Source organism: Alligator sinensis, unplaced genomic scaffold (assembly GCF_000455745.1).
Source record: "Alligator sinensis unplaced genomic scaffold, ASM45574v1 scaffold289_1, whole genome shotgun sequence".
Classification (NCBI taxonomy): domain Eukaryota; kingdom Metazoa; phylum Chordata; order Crocodylia; family Alligatoridae; genus Alligator; species Alligator sinensis.
The window spans coordinates 3,353,779-3,374,676 of NW_005841881.1; the positions used below are offsets into that span (position 1 = coordinate 3,353,779).

The 20,898-nt window shown below is 45.6% G+C and overlaps 1 protein-coding gene across 1 annotated transcript in view; it reads right to left on the reverse strand.

The window, feature by feature from the left end:
• The window catches only part of TSHR (thyroid stimulating hormone receptor), a 195,471-nt gene that overhangs the window by 4,736 nt on the left and 169,837 nt on the right, over positions 1-20,898 (reverse strand). The window contains exon 8 of the mRNA XM_025196595.1: positions 17,581-17,658. Within this exon, the coding sequence (XP_025052380.1) occupies positions 17,581-17,658 (78 nt within the window). The remainder of the gene's footprint in view (positions 1-17,580; positions 17,659-20,898) is intronic.

Genomic DNA, 20,898 nt, shown 5'->3' on the forward strand with positions numbered 1-20,898 from the left:
ATAAAGGATGAGAGAAAGTGCAGCAAATCGGCTAGAGAAATTGCCGTCAGCATCTGACCCAGAATCTGCTTTTGTTACTTATTTTAATTTAGGGTTGCACAAACAAACTCTATACAACCTGTTTGAGAAAGTAAAAATCTTAATTTACTCCTTAGGTTAGAAACCTGAAACATTAGCTTTGAACAAGAGATTCAGTATGGCTTTTTTAAAGTTACCAAAACAAAAAAAAAATGCTTTTCAATTTCAAGCATACTTCTTAGAAATCACAGAAGTATGAATCACAGCAGGAACTTTGGACTAGATGACCCCCTGAAGTCCCTTCCAACCCTTAGAATTTTTTCTTAGAAAAAATTAGGGTTGGAAGGGACTTCAGGGGGTCATCTAGTCCAAAGTTCCTGCTCAAAGCAGGACCATCCCCAACTAGATCATCCCAGTCAAGGCTTTGTCTTGATACTGTAGACAGTGTTGTGATTGCAATAGGAACAGGAAGAAATCGACTATACTCCCAGTAGGAGATGCAACAAACGCAACAACTAACCCTTGAAGCTGAAATTGAAAATAAAGTTTTAAAAGACTTCATCATGCTATAAGAATTTGCCTTTTGGAAGCAGCTGTGAGCATCTGCTCACCTAATTCATAGGCCCTAATCCTACAAAGATTTAAGCATATACATAACTTCATGCACTTGAGCAGTCTTAGGCTCTGGCAGGATTTCTCATGCACAGAGTATTAAGCACATACTGAAGTCTCCCAGGACAGCTATAACCTGAACTAAAGTGGGAGATGACTTGCTCCCTGCAGCTTTTAGTACACCTGTATAACTCAGGATTCCCAAACTGGCTACTTTACTTTCTCCTAACACAAAACAGTGCTTACAAAGAAATACCAAACTCTTTTTACCCATAGTTTAAAACTCTCAGATGGCAGGTTGATAAAAAGTAGATTTAAACACACTTTCAGGTGAAATATTCCTTCTACTTAGCAAGCTGCTTTTTCTCAGGTTTCCAGTAGTTTGTCTTAAGCCATGTGTTTCAAGAAAAAAACACTCTCATAAAGCTACAGCAATGTTCTTAACAACCTCGAAATCAATTTGTATTACATACATATTATATTGAGAAAGCTGGCAGTTATACATGTTGTCATTGTGTCTTCAAATGTCAAGAGTTGTAGTAATAAAGAGTGTGACTGTATGTAAATAAGACTGTTTTCTGTCCATGGAGTCCACTTGATTCGCGGGGATTGATGCAGTGCAAAGCATACTAAAATGCTTCTTTCTCCTTTGCCCCCAAAACCCCGTGTCCTGAGTTCCCACAGAAAGCTGGTGTAACTGCCATCTGTGCTAGCAGTGTAAATGAAAAAGTATACAAGCACGGGTCAGCGCTGCTCCATTTCCATTTGACAATAACTCTCACATGTGTCTCCCCTTTGGGACAAAAAGGACCTTTTCTGAGCCTCCTTACTGGCGAAACAGCGGTGCATTTTGAGCAGAAAAGTAAAGGAACTGCACTCTCGGCCTAGCCCTGCTCCTCCATGCAAGCTTGGAACTTTCCGGAAAGGCGCCATTGCTTCACAAAGCCCGAGAGCGCTCTGCAAGCAGTAATGTACCTGAAATGGCGGAGGCAGCCAGGGCAGCAGGCCCAGGCACTGCCTTTGTTGTGGGGAGAGTGGGGATTGCAAAAATCGCTGCAGCACTGTGGTAGCCAGCACTGCCTTGGGCATCACACAGCTACCTCGGGCACAGAGCTGCGCTGTTCCCCTCTGTTTGATTCCATATAAGGGAAACCAGCCCGCATGAATCTTCATTTCCTTCTACTCATTACAGCCCATTTAGCTCCTAAGAAGCAGGGAGGAAGGATAATGTACCTGAAGAATTTGAGACAGAGTTTAGCTTAAGATTTCCAGGTATTATCAGCAGACATCCCTGGGCATTTATACACATACTTTTCTGTCCCACAATACAATGGACATCCGCTGCTTCTGAAGAGACTTGAAATAAGTTGAGTCTGCTCCGCACACGAGCTGAGGCAAATTGCGCTGCACCACATGCAGTTGTATAAGCAACAAAATGCACATCAGCACGGAGAAAATGGCAGCAATGCACTTTTGAACTAAAGCGCCCCCCCCCCCACACAACTGCACTTCTGTCATGTTTCAGAGTGCTGTAACTTTATAGTGCTATAAAAAGTGTTCTAAATTACAGCACTGTAAAACGTGCGTGGAGCATTTCTATACATACCCAAGAGCCCAGGCCTAAGGAGATTACCTCAGCTGAATAAAGACTGCAAAGCTGTTACCCTGAAATGGCATTAAGAAAATAACACTGCATAGATGTGAAGACTGAGCTCTGGTCACAGGCTATTGTGTTTTTGTAATGTTTCTGGGTTGTGTGCGTTCATTTAGTAATAATGTTGCATGCCTGAGCTTCCCTGCCTAGCGTGTACATGGAGGAAGAAGGGTTAACAGGGCCCTTGCTCAGACTAAGAGCTGCCTACAGATTGGCACAGATGAGACAAGATGCACCTCTGGCAGCAAGAGAATCGAATAACCTTGTTGAAAAGCCTCGCTGATGTTTACCAAACCTAGGTGGGAGGGAGGCAATCATATACCTAATTCACGGTGACTCTTAAAGAGTGTGTTCTGTCTGATTATTCTCATAGTGTGGGTGAACAGGTAGTACCAGCATCTAAAACTGTCTTCTTTCATTTGCATCTCATTAGGAACTTTTGTCCACCAACTACATAATTACCTGCTAATAATGCTGTATAAATTTGTATCCAGGCTGGATTATTGTAATTCACTGTAGATTAGATAACACACAAGCTCTAGGCCCTCCACCATCTCCATCTGGCCTGTGATCCAGATGCTCTCTTGGTTTCCAGACAGTTTCAGGTGCCAGTTTAAAGCACGGTCTCTTCAAAGTATTAATTGCTGTGGACATCTGAATTTGGCACATACGTGTAGAGGTGAACAGGCAAAGCCATTCTCACTCCATTTAAGAAATACTGCAGAAGTTCACTTCTGGAAAGACAAGGTTCTTTGGGTAAATTCAAAGAACCCTGTCTGACTATGTCCTTAGACCAACATGGCTACAACCAGCACTTCTGGAAAGACTTCACTCAACACTGATATTTCCTTTTGTCCAAACTCACCTCCTCCTTTTCAAAAATGTGAAATAAATCAACTGAACAGACACAAACATAAGAAAACAAAAAAACACCATGTTCCCAAGGCAAAGTTTTGAAGAATCCATGAAGTCCACTACGGAATTTGTAATGCTACTGTTTTTATGTACAAGGTACTCAAATATTCTCGTGACAGAGGCCGCATCTACACGAGACGCTGACTATGCAGTCATTACTGGGGCCAGAGTGAATAAATCTCTCAGATGTATTGCACTCCCACCTCAAAGAGAGACTGTTACCTCCCTTCTCTGATATGATTGCTATCTCCCCTCTTACAGTATTCCAGCTTGCCAAATTTCATCATTCCATTGGGTATTTGGTACCAGATTATTTTTCCCCTGTCTATATTAGTAGCATTTTATCAAAATCACATTTTGATCTTTCCCCTTGTTTATATTCTCTCTAAGCACCTTTTCATTATTTCTAATGACAAAAGTGAAATAAAATTAAAGCAGAGAGTAAGCACAGCTTGATGCAAGGAAAATGGTATGTCCTTCACATTATCTTGCAATAAGAATACAGTTTGCACAGATAGTGTCATTAAGAAATTCTATCAGCTTCAGCACTAAATTCTCATGTCATTTTTCCAAAGAACTTCAAATACAAGAAACATAACCTCATTGGGATTAGTGACTGGCCTGAATAAACCAGCTGACGTAATGTTAAAAGGACACTTAGAGTCTTACTAAGGACTTAAGTAAGACTGAGTTTCCTTAGTAGGAATCTCAGCTTTCATTAATTGAACATTGTATGTATCTATCCCTTAGAATTGCAAAGAAAAAATCCTAAATTTGACCCAAGGCAAGAATGTCTACCTGAACCTACAGTCATCCTGAAACAGTAACTGAGGCATGAACTTCTCTATTACTTTCTTGGAGTGTTAATTTTGAAGACTAATGGTGACAAATTAAATGTCAAAGTTAACTTTCACTACTCATCCTGCTAGCAGAAATACACAGATAGTGTAGCCATCCCATAATCTCGAAGTACCTCCGTGTCCTGGACACCCAAAGTTCTATGAGATACTTACCCATCTGACAATGATTCTAGCATCCTCCCTGGCAACTTCTGTGAAAGTGTTATATACTGTCAATATAGAATCATAGAAAATTAGGGTTGGAAGTGACCTCCTAGTTCAAATTAAATCATAGCCCCCCAGCATCCCAGGATGCTTTGCAGCCCTGGGCTGTGCTGTGCTGACTGCTCAAGCAGAGCAGGGTTGGCTCCACCCCTCTGCTCCCTGGCCAGAGCAGTGAAGGCTGGCTCCATAGGCGGAGGGAGAAAAAAAATTGGGAGGGGGAGGAGGGCTGAGTGCGTGCGTGCATGTGTGCATGTGCCTGCCCCCAGGCAGGAAAGTCTGCAGGGGAAGGGGCAGGGGAGGGAGTGGGGCCGGGATTGGGAGGGATTGGAGTGGAGCCGGGCCCAGGATTGGGCTGCGCCTGTGTGGCCACTCCTTCCCCTGTGCCTGGGGTCGTTGTCTGGTGCTGGCGCCCCCCATGCCAACAAATCCACCGCCCCCCAGCCCCGCACCAGCCCCAGCCCCGGCCCTGGCTGCCTCCCCACACTGGCCCTGGCCCCACACTGCCTGGGGGGGCCAGAGCGGGGCCAGCCTCAACTGTGCCACCAGGCCAGAGCAGACAGACCTTCTGGGACCCTTGCACCCGCCCCACCCCGAGTCATAGTTCTATTGCTGCTGCTGGCCCTGCACAGCTGGGGCAGGGCACGGGGAGGGAGCGGCTCCCACCACTGCGTGCACCCTGGGAGGCATGGGGGGCATGTATGCCCCTGGAACTGCACGGGGCAGGGAAGGCAGGCTGCTGCTGCAGGCTGGAGCTGCATTGGGCTGTTCCTGGTGGGTCGTGGGACAATCAGAGCTGGACAGCCCGGTGCTGGTGAGCCAAGGGGGAGGGGGGGGGCATGTGGCTCCTCCTCTCTTTGAATGGGGCAAGGGTGGGCTGCAGCTGTGAGCTGGGTTCTGTTCCCTGTCTCTGCGCCTCACTGCCACTGCTTTGAAAGTGGTGCAGCATGGTGCCATGTGCCAAGCTGCCCGAGCCACCCAGCAGCAGGATGTATATGGCACCACGCTGTGCCGCTTTCAAAGCAGCAGCAGTGAGGTGCTAAGGCAGGGAGCAGAGCCCACCTCACAGCTGCAGCCCATCCTTGCCCTGTGCAAAGATTGGGGGGCACATGCCCCCTCCTTTGGCTCCTCAGCGCTGCGCCTCTGGAGGAGATGCTGGGCTCCAATTTCCCCACAACCATTCACAATGAATGAGGCTCCATTCACAATGAATGGGGCCCTGGACAGGCCAGGTCATGGGCCAATCTCCACAGTGCAGCAGGGAGCGGGGCAGAGGCAGGGATGAATGATTTGCCCTTGCCCCTACCTCACTCCCTCCTGCACTGTAGGGGTCTCGCTCTGCCTCCTCCCCTGAAGCCCAGGCAGTCATAAAGAAAGCAGATTAAAAGAAATTTACCTGCCTGCTAAGCCAGCTGCAATCCTGGGTGTGCAGGGTATCTGAGTGTGCGTGCCCCTCCCCCCCGCAGCAGCAGCCTCTGGCCAGGCTGCCCTCTGGCCATACCTGTTGCCCTGCATTTGGGGGGCTGAGCCCCATTAGTCCCCACTTCTGCCACTTATGGCTGGCTGACAAATGGGTGAGGGAGGGAAACCCAGCTGGGGATGCAGCCCAGTCTGCTCGGCAGCGGTAGAGCAGCCCCTGCCAGACTTTTCCCTGCTGGAGTGGAGGGGGCGGAGGTGTGGGCCAGCAGATTCAGGGAGAGGGAAGGGAGTGGGGTTTAAACCCCCTCCATGAATCACAAAACCCCAGCCTCGGTCTGGGGGGAGGGACGGGGACTGCCACCCTTCCTGCAGAGAGCAGGAGGTATGGCCACACCCCAGCTGGAATGGGCAGGGTGAACCAGGGAAGGGGGGTTTAATCCCCCTTCTCCTCTCCCACCAGCACAGGACCCCAGCCAAGGTCTGCCTGGCTTTTCCCCCCCTGCTCACCACTCAAGCAGCAGGGGGTGTGGCCAGATACTGGCCTGGGCAGTGCCTCAGGTGAAGGTAGGGAGAGAGGGGCATTAAACCCCCCTGCCTCCCCTCTCCCACCAGCATGGGACCCCAGCTGGGGTCTGTCTGGCTTTCCCCACCTCCCCCTGCTTGTTGTTCAAGCAGTGGAGGGCATGTCCAGTTGGTGGCCTGGGCAGCACAGGCTGGCATCTCAACATGACCCCTGCCGCTTGAACAGAGAGCAGGGGGAAAAGCCAGGCAGACCCCAGCTGGGGTCCCATGCCAGTGGGAGAAGGGAGGCAGGGGGTTTAATCCCCCTCCCTTCCCTCCCCTTCACCTGAGACACTGCCCAGGTTGCTATCTGGACACCACTCCACCGCTGAGGGGTGCTTCTCCCTTCACCCTCCAGGCACACCCCAACTGGGGTCCCTGCAGGCCAGGGTTGGGGTTTAAACAACTCTGCACTAAATCATAATACTCAGTAGCCTGCTGGAGCCTGGCCACGCCCTGCCACCCTCACTTAGCACAGCTTCCCTCCAGCTTTCTGGTCACTGTTTAGGGGAAGGAAGGGCTCACTCTAGCACCCTCCAGCTTCTAGCCTGAGCCACTGCAGGCATGTGGCTGCATTTCTGGAATCAAAAGTGAATGTCTATTTACTTACATCTCAATTCAATCTACACAGGTTAGACTAAACTGCAAAGATTGAATCAATTCTGGCTCGGCCGTTTTGAATGTCTGTACTTAGCCCAGGAGGACATCTAATCCAACCAACTGCTCAACTAAATCCCCAACTAAATCATCCCAGTCAAGGCTTTATCTTAGCCAGGTCTTAAAAACCTCAGCTAGCCTGCTTTACTACCCTCCTAAAAAGAAAGTTTTTCTTAATATGTAACCTAAGCTTCCCTTGCTGCTACTTCAAACCATTGCTCCTTCTGCTGTCATTTGTTATCACTGAGAACAGTCCAGCTCCATCCTCTTTGGAACCACCCTTCAGGTAGTTGAAGGCTGCTATTAAATCCCCCCTGACTCTTCTCTTCTCAAAACTAAATAAGACCAGTTCCCTCAGACTCTCCTCAGAAGTCATGTGCCCCCAAACCATTTTTGTTGCCCTCCGCTGGACTCTCTCCAATTTGTCCACATCCTTTCTGTTGTGGGGGCCCCAAAACTGAACACAGTACTCCAGATGTTGCCTCACCGGTGCTGAATAGATGGGAATAATCACTTCCCTGGATCTGCTGGCAACTCTTCTACTAATGCAATCCAGTATGCGGTTAGCCTTGGCAACAAGGGCACACTGTTGTCTCATATTCAACTTATTGTCCAATGTAACCCTCAGGTCCTTTTCTGGAGAGTTGCTGCTTAGCCAGTCAGTTCCCAGACTGTACTGGTGCATGGCACTGTTCTGTCCTAAGTGGCTTGCATTTGTCCCTATATTGATATTTACAACTTATTAGCATTCTAAAAATGGAAACATTAAGTAAATTAGGAGCCACTAATCATGTGCAAATAAGTAGCAAGTAATTAGCAAACTGTAACAAATAAGTAGCAAATAAGTGTAACAAATAAGTAGCAAGTAATTATCAAACTGAGCCTTTTATACTCATGTTAATATATACTTAAAAGCCTTCTGGCTTTTGATGTATTTGAAGCTGCAGTAACATTTCCAGCCTGCCGCACAAAGCTCTCTCCTCCTTCCTTTTGTCAGCATTCAACCTGAACTATGGATCATTTTGCCACTCAATAAAAGAGCTTTGCTGCAACGTTTCTTGTATTTTGTTGCTGCTGGAGCCTCTGTCTCCATCACTTGGGCTTTCAAATATCCCTACCAAGTTTTCCCTTCAGCTGTTTTTGCAACCATCTAAACAAAGTGCTTTCTGGAGTCAGGTGGACAGATCATAAAAACAGGCAGGAGATAGAGTTTTTATTGAAATCCAGATGTGAGTTTTGCTAAAAATGTGAGGGTGTCTGGATATCTATGTTGTTCTGTTCTCAACTTGGCACTGGTATACTTCATGGGAATAACCAAGTCACACATGCAGGCTGGTAAAATGCTGCATGCTGCATGTCTCTAAAGCATGCCAGTGAAATGAACATTCTGCATTGCTGCTTCTCATTTTGTCTTAAAAGTTATATACTTAGAAGATTATTTCACTGCATTCAGTCTAAACGCTGTAAGTTAGAATCCCGTATAGGCTTTTTTCCATTCTTCAGGATAGAAGAGGGAAACATTTCAAAAAGGACAAGAAAAAACTTCTTTGGACTACATGCAAGGAAATAGCAACTTTCATTCTGACTGTCACAGTCCAAGGGCCATGTATATTTTTCATAGAAATAGTACAAAAAATACTATGTCTTCCACAACTGTGGAGAAAACATTAACCATTTTTAAACAAACAAAACTAATACAAACATCTGCACTCCCTGGACATTATAGAAAATATTATCCAACAAAAATCCCAGAACTCTAAGAAATAGGAAAATTACAATAAAAGTTATATATCTCTAATGAGAACACAAACAAGAGGAAAAAGCATTTCTTTAGAAAGCAAAGCACTAGTTCTTTCTAAAGGAAGAGTTTGCATAAGAAAATAAACATTATTGCCTGGGATATTTCTGAGATTCCTAAGTGAAAATCATACCACAGTGGGAAACATGTGCCTTCACCTTTCACTTTGCCACAGAAAAGTTAAGTGCGTTTTCCCTATGAGACAAGAGCAGTGGAAAAAACTCCAAACGAGAGATTGAAGAAAACACCACTGCTGAGAAATACATTAATTTAAAGCTAGGTTATTAAATTAAAGGATGAAGTTAATCAAAATACTGGCAATGGGAGCATAACAAAGGTGAAAGAAGGATGAAGGAAAACAATCATGGTAGCTTTAATAAGAGAATTCAAGGCTTGGGGAACCTCAAAAACTTGGGGGTTTGGATATATGCAAGAATCCCAAGATCTGGAAGCTGACCTAAATCTTATGTAAATGTAAGCCTGCAGAATTAGGATAGGAAGAATCACAGAACCATAGAATCATAGAAGTAGGGTCGGAAGGGACCTTGTAGATCTTCAGGTCCAACCCCCTGCCTGGGCAGGAAGAAAACTGGGCTCAAATGACCCCAGCCAGGTAGGCATGAAGCCGATTCTTAAAGACCCCCAGGGTAGGAGCCAGCACCACTTCCCTTGGAAGTTGGTTCCAGATCCTAGCCGCCCTGACTGTGAAGTAGTTCCTACGGATGTCTAATCTAAACCTACTCTCCAACAACTTGTGGCCACTATTCCTTGTTATCCCGGGGGGCGCTAGGGGAAACAAGGTCTCCCCCAAACCCTTCTGGTCCCCCCCAGTGAGTTTATAGATGGTCACCAGGTCCCCCCTCAGCCTTCTCTTGTGAAGGCTGAACAGGTTCAGGTCCCGTAGCCTCTCATTGTAGGGTCTGCCCTGCTGTCCCTGGATCATGCGGGTGGCCCTCCTCTGGACCCTCTCAATGTTGTCCATATCCCTCTTGAAGTGGGGTGCCCAGAACTGGACACAGTACTCCAGCTGTGGCCTGACCAGTGTCGCGTAGAGGGGGAGGATCACCTCCTTGGCCCTACTTGAGATGCACCTGTGGATGCACGATAAGGTCCGGTTAGCCCTGCCGACAGTGACCTCGCATTGTCGGCCCATGTTCATCTTGGAGTCAATAATGACTCAAAACTGTTTTGAGTTTTCTGGTATCTATACATTAGTTGAATACTGTGATGGGGGCCGTCCCAGGGCCAGTCACAATGTTAGCCCACCCACCTGTTTAGGACAGTCTGCCCACCTGGCTCTCCTACCACGCCTTTGTTGTAACTCAGAAGTTGTTTCTAGGCAAGAGACTGCCCATTTAATGCCCCAATGCCAAGGGCATAATACATGGCTCCAACCTCCCCTTTACCGTGTCCCATGTCTCGCAGATAGCATCCAAAGATCACTTCCAACTCCCCCAGTCCCATTGCTGGGCTGCGCTTGGCCACTGGCCCAAACTTGGCCTCAGGCATCCTCGGACATACCTTGGCCTGGCCTGTGGCCCAACTCGGCCTCAGGTGTCCTTAGAGGTGCCTGGGCCACATGTCCCCTCACTGGGCTCCTTGCCTCTCATTAGGCCTAAAGCCCCTTGAACTGTATCTTCGCTCTGGGGTCACTACTCCGCCCCCTCACTGGGACTTCTGGCCCTTGCACCCCTTGGGCCTCAGGTGTCTGTCGATGTACCTGGACCCAACTCTTGGCCTACAGCCCATTCAGGCCCCAGACGTCTGCTGACATACGTAGACCTCTAATTCAGCCTATGGCCCACTTAGGCCTCAGACATCTGCTGACATACCTTACTCTCGGCCTCTCGTTAGGCCTCACTCTCATTCAGGCCTCCACTAGGCTTCATTTGTTCAGGAATTGGGCCTCAGGCCCTCCTGGTTCCTGTGTTGTTACCCAAGCCTCACCCTCTCAGGCTTGGGCCCTCCTGGCCCCTGTGCTGTTGCCCAGTCCTGGTGCTTTTCTTGCAGGGTGTGCTTCCCTAGCCTTTCCCCTCCACAGGGTCACCCACAAGGCAGAGGCTTTCTGGCACCCCATACACGCCTTTCACTAGGGAGACAATGGTGTAGCATTTTCTGGAGACTGTCCCCAGCAAAGTGTAGTTTTAGGTCATTCCCCAAGACTAATGCAGGCCTACCTGCCCTGGTTTTATAACTCCCTCATTGGGCTCCTGGATGTTCTTCTTTCTGGGCTGCTCATTCCTAGGCACTCTGTTACAGCCTCCCCTATCACATCACAACACCCTCACTCATTGGCCCCATCTCTCTGAGGCCCCTTATAGGATTCCTCCCACCACAGGCTGTGGTTCAGTCTCCATCATTCCAGCATGCTGGCTGCCTGACTGCCTGTCTTTTCTTGGAAGTGATGTCCCCCCACATCGAGGAGACCTTTAGCCTCTTTTAAGCTTTGGCCTCACCACTAGGCCGGTCAGGGTGCCAGTAGCTCTCTGCAACCCTGGCCTGCCCCTCATGGTGGTCTTATTTGCCCCCTTGCATTGACTAATCGAGATTCCATGGCCTCAGTCTAGCAGCAGATGACCTTCCTATTCAGCAGGGGTCCACCTCTGGGCCCCACCTTACAGCAGTCCTCTCACACTGGGCTTGCCTAGTGCCCCATCAATGTTATATCAAGTAGCCCTTCACTACACTGTTCTCCTCTGAGCCCCTGCCCTCAGTCACCCCCAGTTTTAATCAGGGGCTTACCTAGGCCCTCAGTAATCTTATAAGCTCTAAGCCTCTTCCTAGGCTGGCCTGTGCCTTCTCTAGGCCTAGGCATAGGCGAGGCATAGGGGGTGCATGGGGGTGTACATGCACCCTGTGAGCGTGGCAGTGTACCCCCTACTAAAAGCTGCTGCCGACACTGTTGGCAGTCGCTGCTCACCCCCCCCCACATCACTGGCAGTGTCAGTGGGCAGTCAGCGATCGCCGCTGGCCGATGCCAACACTGCCAGCAGTGTCTGCGGGTGGTCGCCAACCCCTGGTTGGCACTCGCTGCCCTCCCCCCACCGCCAACAGCACTGGTGGTGTCTGTGGGAACTCCCTGCTTACTGCCGCTGCCAGCGCCGCCGTGCCCCCCCCAGCCACCGGGGGCACATGTTGTTCATGGGCCTAGGTGCACATGGACTCTCCTCAATCCCAGGCCTATAGCCACTTTCTTGGGGCTTGGGACCCCATTGGGTCCCTAGGAATCTCCTCCTCCCCATAGTTCCTTCCTTTGTCCTCCCGAATGTTCCTGAGAATGGCAGAGCTCCAGCTGGCTGATGTTACCTTGGCAGCATCCCTGCAGCAACTGCTAGCTCTGCTCCTCAGGGCCTGCTCTTATACTGAGGCTGTTCCACCCTGATCCAATCAGGTGGCTTCTTAGCTGTCATGAGACCACCTGATTGGCTCTGCTGTCACCTGCAGGCTGCCTCACAGCCTGCTCAAGCCCTTAAAGTGGCAAGCACCCAAAAGTGCTCTGCCACACACCACCTCCCTTAAAATTCTTCTAAGCGGGGTGTCTCTCTGCCACTCCCTCCTGCAGGCTTCTTTGTAGCCTGCACTAGTCCTTCAATTGGCAAGCACCCAAAGGTGCTCTGCCACACATATCTCCAAAGATGATATAATGATAAATGGGTAACAAAGTGGGGCGAACAATGCACTCACACTTAGGACAACACTTTCCAAAGTCTCTTAGATTTTGACCCCAAGAAGCAACAGTTTTCTACTATTAGATAAAACTTTCAGACAATATAATGTCATTTTGTTGGGCACTTGGAGACCTAGAATAATAATGAAAGGAATTATGTAGAAATAAGTTTATTTTTATAGACTTATAACAAAGTAAGAAGATCCTCCCTTACCAAACACCATGAACAAGAAAAAATGGGACTATCAGAAGCCAAAAAAAGTCAGAAAAAAATATAATAGAAAATTAGATTTTTTAAAGTACCAAACATTGCGACTATAACCATGAAAACCAAGATCAAACTTACAAAGCCTCTGGTTTAATAAGCAAGATTAGCCCTTTGTTCTTTATTCCTTAGCCTTTACATCTGCTTTAAGTTAGACTTTGTTTCCCACAGTGACCCTAAGTACACAAGATTTTTACACATGATGAAGCTTAGATAATGTGAAAACATTTTTGTACGCTTAAAACACGGCTGGGATCCACAGATTGCTTTTAATGAAATAAAGAAACATACTCAAGTCAAAATAATTTACATTACTGAAAATGTTATGATTTTCCACAATGCTGCTTTCATTGTAGTACTCAGTCTAGTACATTCAGTACTAAGGACTAAGGAATCAGAATAAAACAAAACAGATTTTGTAAGGACTTCATCAGTGCTGTATGTCCTAATAAGTGACAATGTCCTAGAAGTGGTACCTCTAGGTCACATAAAAGGGCAAAATATGCAGTGGAAAATTTAATGAATAATGCTTGCCTCTGTCGATAAACAAAGGTCTTCCATCTCCAGGATTGTCAGTCTTTCACCAGGAGTGAATCCATGACAAACACAGACTGGTACTTTATTCTGAAGGCTAATATGATAGGGCATATCACAGAGGGCAGCAGTGAGTTTGCCTTTAGTTATTACTTGTTCAGTCTTCTTTTTCTAGTATTTTAGAAGATGACTACAACTGTGCTGCAGAACATAGTCAGCTGGTAGTGCCTAGGATTTCATGTGGGCTTAGGGAAGATGGAAAGCATTTCTATGATGGTGCTTTGGGGAAACCATCTATGTAAAGTTTAGGAATTGTGATACATTTCACTAACTCTGGGTATAACACTAATCTTCTCTGTAGAAGCCTAGGGTCTGAATGCAGTTTCCTCAAGAAATGGAACAGAGATAAAAACAGAGAGGCTGGATGGATCAGGAAGACAAAAGGAGCTTGGGACAGGAGAAAAGAACACTGAGACAGGTTTTCGGGCGGGAGAAGAGACTCTGACTGCAGGATCAGCCAAACTGAGCAAAGTCATAGACTGCATAGTTGGGAGGAGAAGCCATGAGCTATGGGAGCAGAGGGGTGGCAAGGGGGAGCCTGGACACCTAAAGGACTTTGATTAAAACTCAAAGAATGCTCAAGAGTGGAAATGAAACTGATGCAGGGAACGAGCATGTATGTAAACAAGATCTGTGTTAAACTAAGATCTGTATAGCTGTTGTGCTGTCTAAAAGAAAAGAGTACTATTATAGAAATTCCTTTTACAAAGCCTGTGTCTTTATGGAAAAACTGTAAGCCACAGCACCTATGAAACTGAAGCAGCTGAAGAGTCTGGAGGAGCTGGCACTAGTCTCATCCTCAGGGAACAAGTGTTTGGGCCCTGGAGTCTTAGCTCATAGAAGGAAGTTCTATAAAGAAAATCTGTACCCCAAGAGTATGCCTAGAAATCCAGGCCGCTATGAACCTTAATTTGTTTTTTGTTTTACTCTGCTGAAACTTATACTCTTCCTCTAGAATTCAGACAGCTGTTCTGACTGATGCAGTTAGGAAATTAAGCCCAATGAGCCTTTGAATCTTAGCCAAGATCTCATTATAGGGTGAAAAAGAGTGTGCTGTCATTCTATTGCTGAAGTGTTCCTGTACAAAAGAGCTGCCCCCTCACTGTACTTCCTGCTTAGTTTTGAAGAGGAATCAGTCACAAGGGAGCTCAGAACACTGGCATTTCTGTTTCCTTCACCCAGAGAAGCATAGTCTCAACTTCGCTTATCTCTGAAAAAAACTTGTGACTTAATATTACAAATGTGGGTGAATGTCATCTTAACATAAATATACCAGGGAAAATACTGAATTCCTTCCTTTCATTTATTTTATTCCATCTACTAAAAATAAGAAAAGTAGCAGGCATTTCGACCATGCCTTTCTCTAGGAATCTCATGGTGTTTTATACATGCTAATTATCCCCATTTAACAAACAGGGAAACTGAGTCATTGCCTGGGAGACCTGCAGGGCTAAGAAAAGCCTCAAGCTTCCTGCCTGAGCTTTCAAGCAAGTTGTCTCACATCAAAACTGTGCAAAGAAAAATTTTGTTAATTACAGTGGATAATCCCTTAGGGCCAAATCAAAGTAGTGCATAAGTGGAAATATTTACTGTATGGCTAGTCCAGACAACAGGGAGAAACCCATAATAGGAGGATTTTGTTCTAAATTATTGTTGAAAATAAATCTTTTATAAAAAGAACTCCTAATGCAGCACACTGTGATATTATTCCTAATGGTCTAAGAGTAACAGAAGTCCCTGAAGTTACGGACGAATTGAAACTTGACAGCACACACTACATTCCTCAAAAGTTGTTAGTCTGTGCAACACCGGTAACTCTAGGGATCACAACAAATAAATTACTGTCACTTTTTAAGCCAAGGATCTGGTCATGAATATACAGCTTTTGTTTATCATCATAAATTTATCTCACAGAGTGATCAAATTTATGATAATTTATTAGGGTTCTTCTGCAAAGCAGTTCCTCTCTGTGTAATGCCTGTTGGAATCACATCTGTCTCCAATTAGGACTTTTATTGTTGTGAACTAAGGACACACAGAGCTTCTAATGGAGATGAATAGCTGGCTGATTCAACTGAAACTCAAAGTGCATGCCAGAAATAAAGAACTAAATATTAAAAGTAGTAGTATTTATTCTTTACTCTGGCTTTTTTTCTGTTTAGGTTCTATCTTACTCATTGAACTGATGGCCACAAGCAAGAAACTCTCAGATACAGGATCTAGGCTTGATTTGAAACTGCATAGGTCAACACCTTTACAGTTAAGCAGGCAGGGACTCTTGCTTCTATGCAATCTGATTTTGTGAGATCAGTTAGATTCTGAGAGGATAATCACATCTCCTGCAACTTCCATTACCTGGATTCTCACAGTTTCTGTAATAGCATTACAGTACAGTAACAATGTTGCCATAGTGACACATGTAGACGTACCCATAGGGAGTAAATCCACACATGCACTTTACTGCAGAACTGACTCATTAGCTCCACAGCAAAGTGTCACTGTCTATATGTGTGCCTGTATTAGGGCACAGTAAAGTAATTAACTCTGCTGTAGGATACTACTATCCAGGACAACTACTATCCTACAGCAGAGTACTTACATGTGCCAAAGTGCACGTGTAGATGGTGACTGGGGCTGGCTGGGTGCTACGGTGCGGGGCTGCCTGACGGCTAGTTCTACACTGTAGCACCCTCGTGCCTCAGCCAGCCCCTACGTAGCATGCTGAGCCAGGGCAGAGCAGTCCTGGGCTGACAGACTGACCCCTCGGCCCCCTGCCAGCCTGGGGCTGCTCCGCCCTGGCTCAATGTGCTGCGGTCCTGGGCACACATCTATACACTGTGCCAAGGAGAAATAAACTAACTGCACATGTAGATGCACCCAGGGTGCCTTGCAGAACAGAGCATGAAGCTGGCAACTTCATTTAGGGTGAGCAGCATAGCAACACTTCATAGCCTCACCATTGCAAGTCAGCTGCTCTGCGTCGAGGAAGGAATTTCAGAATCTTATGAAGGCATATCAAAAGCTAGAGGACTGTCTCATTTGCTGTGTTATTCTGCACTTCAGTTTGACCCCACACTTCCCAACACCTCCATTTTCCACATGATGGATTTCATCTTTTACATTAAAGATTGGTTGGACAGGCTTTTGAGTCTAACAATCCCTTTCCAAAAAGCCAAGCTATTATTATTATTATTATTATTTGGGGGGGGAGGGGCACTGGGGGAAGGGGAAAGAGAAAGAACCAGGTTTGTTCCCTTTTGCATATATACAAACCTTACAGGCGTGTCTCAAACATTTTAATTTTTTTAAAATTTAAAAGCAGGAATATCAAACATTCTCTTCCCTAATTTTAGTGATTTCTATGAAGGACTCAAAAAATAGCTGAATGGAGACCAAGTTAAATAGAAGGTAACAAAAATAATCAGGAAAAAAATAACTTTTAGCCATTTAACTAAAATGTCTTTCCATCCCAATTTTCATGTCGTTGGTACTTCTGCTATAACCCCACTCACCCATAGTCTTTAGGAATAAAGAGGAGAAATAATCTGAACTTCTACTATAAAATGCAAACCTTCTCTAAAACTTCTTTCAGGCCTCCTTTAACCATTAAAAAGCTGCAAAAACTCATTTTTTAAATAAAAACACAAACATATTTTCCCTTTAACAAGTCATCTTTAATTAGTCAAAGGAATCTTTGAACAGTAGGCTCTAAACCCAAGAAGCAAAAGACTGAGAATCCAGTATTGCCAACCCCACCATGTCAAAAATCATGAGACAAACTCTTAAAAATCAAGAGATTTGGAATGTAAATCATGATATGCTATTTTTCAAGTGTATGTGTACGTTATTTGTGAAGGTGTGGGGGGCTGTAGGTGTGTGTGTGTGGGTTGGAGCCCGGGGGGGCACACACACTGGCAGGATGTGAGGTACTGTGAGTCAGGAGTGAGGGGCAGCAGCAGGGCTGGGGGGCTGTGGCTTGGGAGTGAGGGGCAGACACACAGATACACACACAGACAAACAGCCACCCACAGCTCTGTTGCATGACTTGCCCCAGCCCTGAGGCCCCATTCACCCCAGCCACTGCCCCACTCCCTCCCTCACCATGGGGGCTTCAATCTGCCTTGTGATTTTTTCATGAGAGCTGGCATTACTGAGAATGAAACCCAGTCCCAAGTCTCTTGTAGCACACATTTATCTTAGGTCAAAAAGCTCCACAGCAAAACCTTTTTCACTGACATTAGTGTGCAAGTCAACCATTACGCCTTCCCTTATTTTTTACCGATAATCGTTAGGAGGCCTAATCAAGAGGCCTAATCATAATTATTTTTTAAAACTGTTCCTCCTTTTTTTCCTACTCACAGCAGGGTTGGTCCACTGTGCACACCCAAAAATGCATCTTCATCAATAACTTTCAGGTATTTGTTCTTATGCAGGTAGCTGCAAAAAGGAAAACAACACACAGTTATCCAGTAACACAGTCCATATTACATGAAGAGAAAAGGGGAATAAGAGCATCTTTTTGAACAAGAATAAGACAAGGTACATGCTGTGGAGGGGCTGGCTGAGGCATGAGGGTGCTTCAGTGCAGGGATAACCAGAGGCAGCCCCAATCGTGAAACACGTTCATGCCTCAGCCAGCCAGGGCAGTGTGTACACGTGCACTGTTGCAGTTTTTTTACTCTGCAGAAGGAAGGATAGTACTTGTATTTACAGGTACAGGCAGGCCTCGGACTTACGACACAACTGGTTCCTGAAAACTGCATCTTAAGTCGAAATGTTGTAACTCAGAAACAATTTTCTCATAAGAAACAATGTTATAAATGGGGGATTGGTTCCTGAACCAAGGTCCGATACCCCATTTTCACCAAAAATACCCTAGAATCTTGTACTTAATCAATTACAGATGAGTAATATAGCTACATTAATGTATTTATATTGTAAATAGCAATCATATTAATTTGGAAGGACTTCTTTGAGGTGACTGCTGGATTTTTTGAAGGGCTCTTGGTTGGACTCTTTGGAGGGTTCTTGGCTAGAGTCTTCTCAGGAGTCTTGGCTGTAGGTTTTTCTGGAGTCTTGTCTGCTTTCTTAAAGAAAGTGACAAAGGAAGTTTGGACAGATGTTCTCCAGGGAGATGAGCAATGCAGTGAACTTGCTCGCTGGCATGGCGTGGTGTTGCATTGGATCAAGTGTTGTAAAGTCAAAACTGATGTCATAAAGTTGAAACAGGATGTCAATTTATAAACGTCGTAAGTGCAAAACATTGTAAGTCGAGGACTGCCTGTATTATCCTGCTGCAGAGTAAATTAGTTTACTTCAGCCTAATAGGGGCACACACGTTTTCATTTATTTTCTGGGCAACCGTTGATCTTACTGGATCATGGTGTATGTATGAGGGGTCACCCAGACTATTGATGCATATACCTAGGCAGAAGTTTTGGAGGAGTGGAGGTTGCTCATACTTCCCATCCCCCCCTTAGGGCACTGAGACAGAATCCAAAGGTCAGGCTAAGTCCAGATATTTGGTGCCCCCATGGCTGTGTTTGTATAAACATCTGAGACTTGAACCCTGGTCTCCTGTGTAGCAGACAAAGATTCTACCACTGAACCACAGGGCACATGTGTAGACATGGGACATTTACTGCACAACTAATTAGTCTACTGCACAGTAAACATCTCATGTGCCCAATGAGATGGTGCTGACGTGTGTTGAAACTAATCTGCTGCATTTTGTTTCTACCAACCTCTATCCTCAGTTTGTCTGTACCCAGAAACCCTTGTAACTTTGTTTCATGCTGTCCTGATGCAGTTAATGCCTTTCCAAAAACTGATCTATAAAAGCACTTCCCTTTCATTTTCCAAATCCCTTCCCCAAATGTTGTCCTACAGTCAGCAACAACTAAGAATGCCTAGGTGGTTGGGATCACTGACTAGTGTCATGTTCTAATTTTTTAAATATTTGTTAAAAACCTAATTCTTTGCCTCTCGTTTTGGTTGACTAGACAATGCAGGGGAAACTTACAATATTGTTGATTGTGCTGTGCCTGTCCATGAATAAAGAAAAGAACCTGATACCTTCACTAGCACAAAACTCATTAAAAAAAGCATGAAGGGTATAAGAAAGAATCACGTCACACAATAACACACAGCTCTCTTATTAAAAAAATACCCCTGGGAATTCCTTCCCAGAAGGTTTTAGGATAAAGTTAATGCCATAATTGCATTTCAATATTTTCCTCTGAAAGATCCTTTATGGCAAAACTATTGTTGACATCTAAGTAAAAATGTAACCAGGAGAGGTTCCATGACCTTCCTAGTGAGAATACTTCACTGGATAAGTATGTTTTCTTTTGATGGTATCACAGATTCTTTTTTACCTTCTGATTTTAAATTAAGTCTACAGAGCATATTAAAATAGGAAAAATAGCTATTTTCCCCCATTGGCTATAAATAAAATATAGATATTGGATTATTATTGGTTTAAAACTTCCTATACATCATGCTTTCAACCAAGAGAAAACAATCATCACAGTGATCCAGAACCTTGATGCAGCTCAGGAGGGAGTGCAAGAAGTAGCTTTTGCATTTATCAGATTCAGGGCTGGTTTGTCTCAAGCTGGTTCCCTATCATAACTTACAGCCACATTAAGGCTACATGGCGTCTGTACATAGCCTTAAAGGCCAATCTGGCAGGCAGGGCTCTGTGGATTATAGGGAAGCCTTAATAATTCCCTCTTTGCCCTAGACATTTCCTATATTAGTAACTGGAACAGAGATGGTACAGAACCTGCTATGTAAGTTTTATTGGAGACTCCTCTATAGCAAAGTGATCCTTTCATGGCTGATCATGTAATTTGCTGCCAGAATCTGACATCCATGTGGCCCAGTGCAGCTATACTGTTATCCATAATCTCAGCTAATATGTGAATAGGTTACATCACGGAACCACAGAAACAAAGCCTTGAAAAAAATGACCAGAGAACGAAATGTGATATTGTTCAGTATTTAAACCTGCAATGTAAGTTTGAAAGCAGGCAAAAATACTGCTACAGACCACCACTCCAAGAGGAAAAGCTAGACCTGGAATTCTTGAGGCAGCTCTCAGACGCTGTACAGTCTAGGGATGTGGTTGTCATGGGGGACCTAAACTACCCTGACATCTGCTGGGAGGAGAAGTCAGCCAAATCCAACCATTCACATAGGTTCTTAACCTGCATGCAGGACCTTCACCTAATGCAGGAGGTATACGGTCCCACTAGGGGGGATGCCTTACTGGACTTGGTGTTGGCTACAGGGGAGGACCTGGTAGGGGAGCTTCAGATTCGCAGTCACCTTGGGGACAGTGACCACCAATCAACTGAATTCACCATATGGCGTAGGGTGGATAAGATAACTAGTAGGGTGGAAGTGCTTGACTTTAGGAAGGCTAACTTCAGTGCTCTTAGGAGTCTAGTCAACGATGCACTGCAGGATAAGAGTATTGTTTCATAGTTTCATAGTTTGTAGGGTCGGAAGGGACTTTGACAGATCATCAAGTCCAACCCCCTGCCATGGCAGGAAAGAGCACTGGGGTCAAACGACCCCAGCAAAGTGTTCATCTAGCCTCCTCTTAAAGACCCCCAGGGGAGGAGCCAGCACCACTTCTCTTGGAAGTTGGTTCCAGATCCTAGCCGCCCT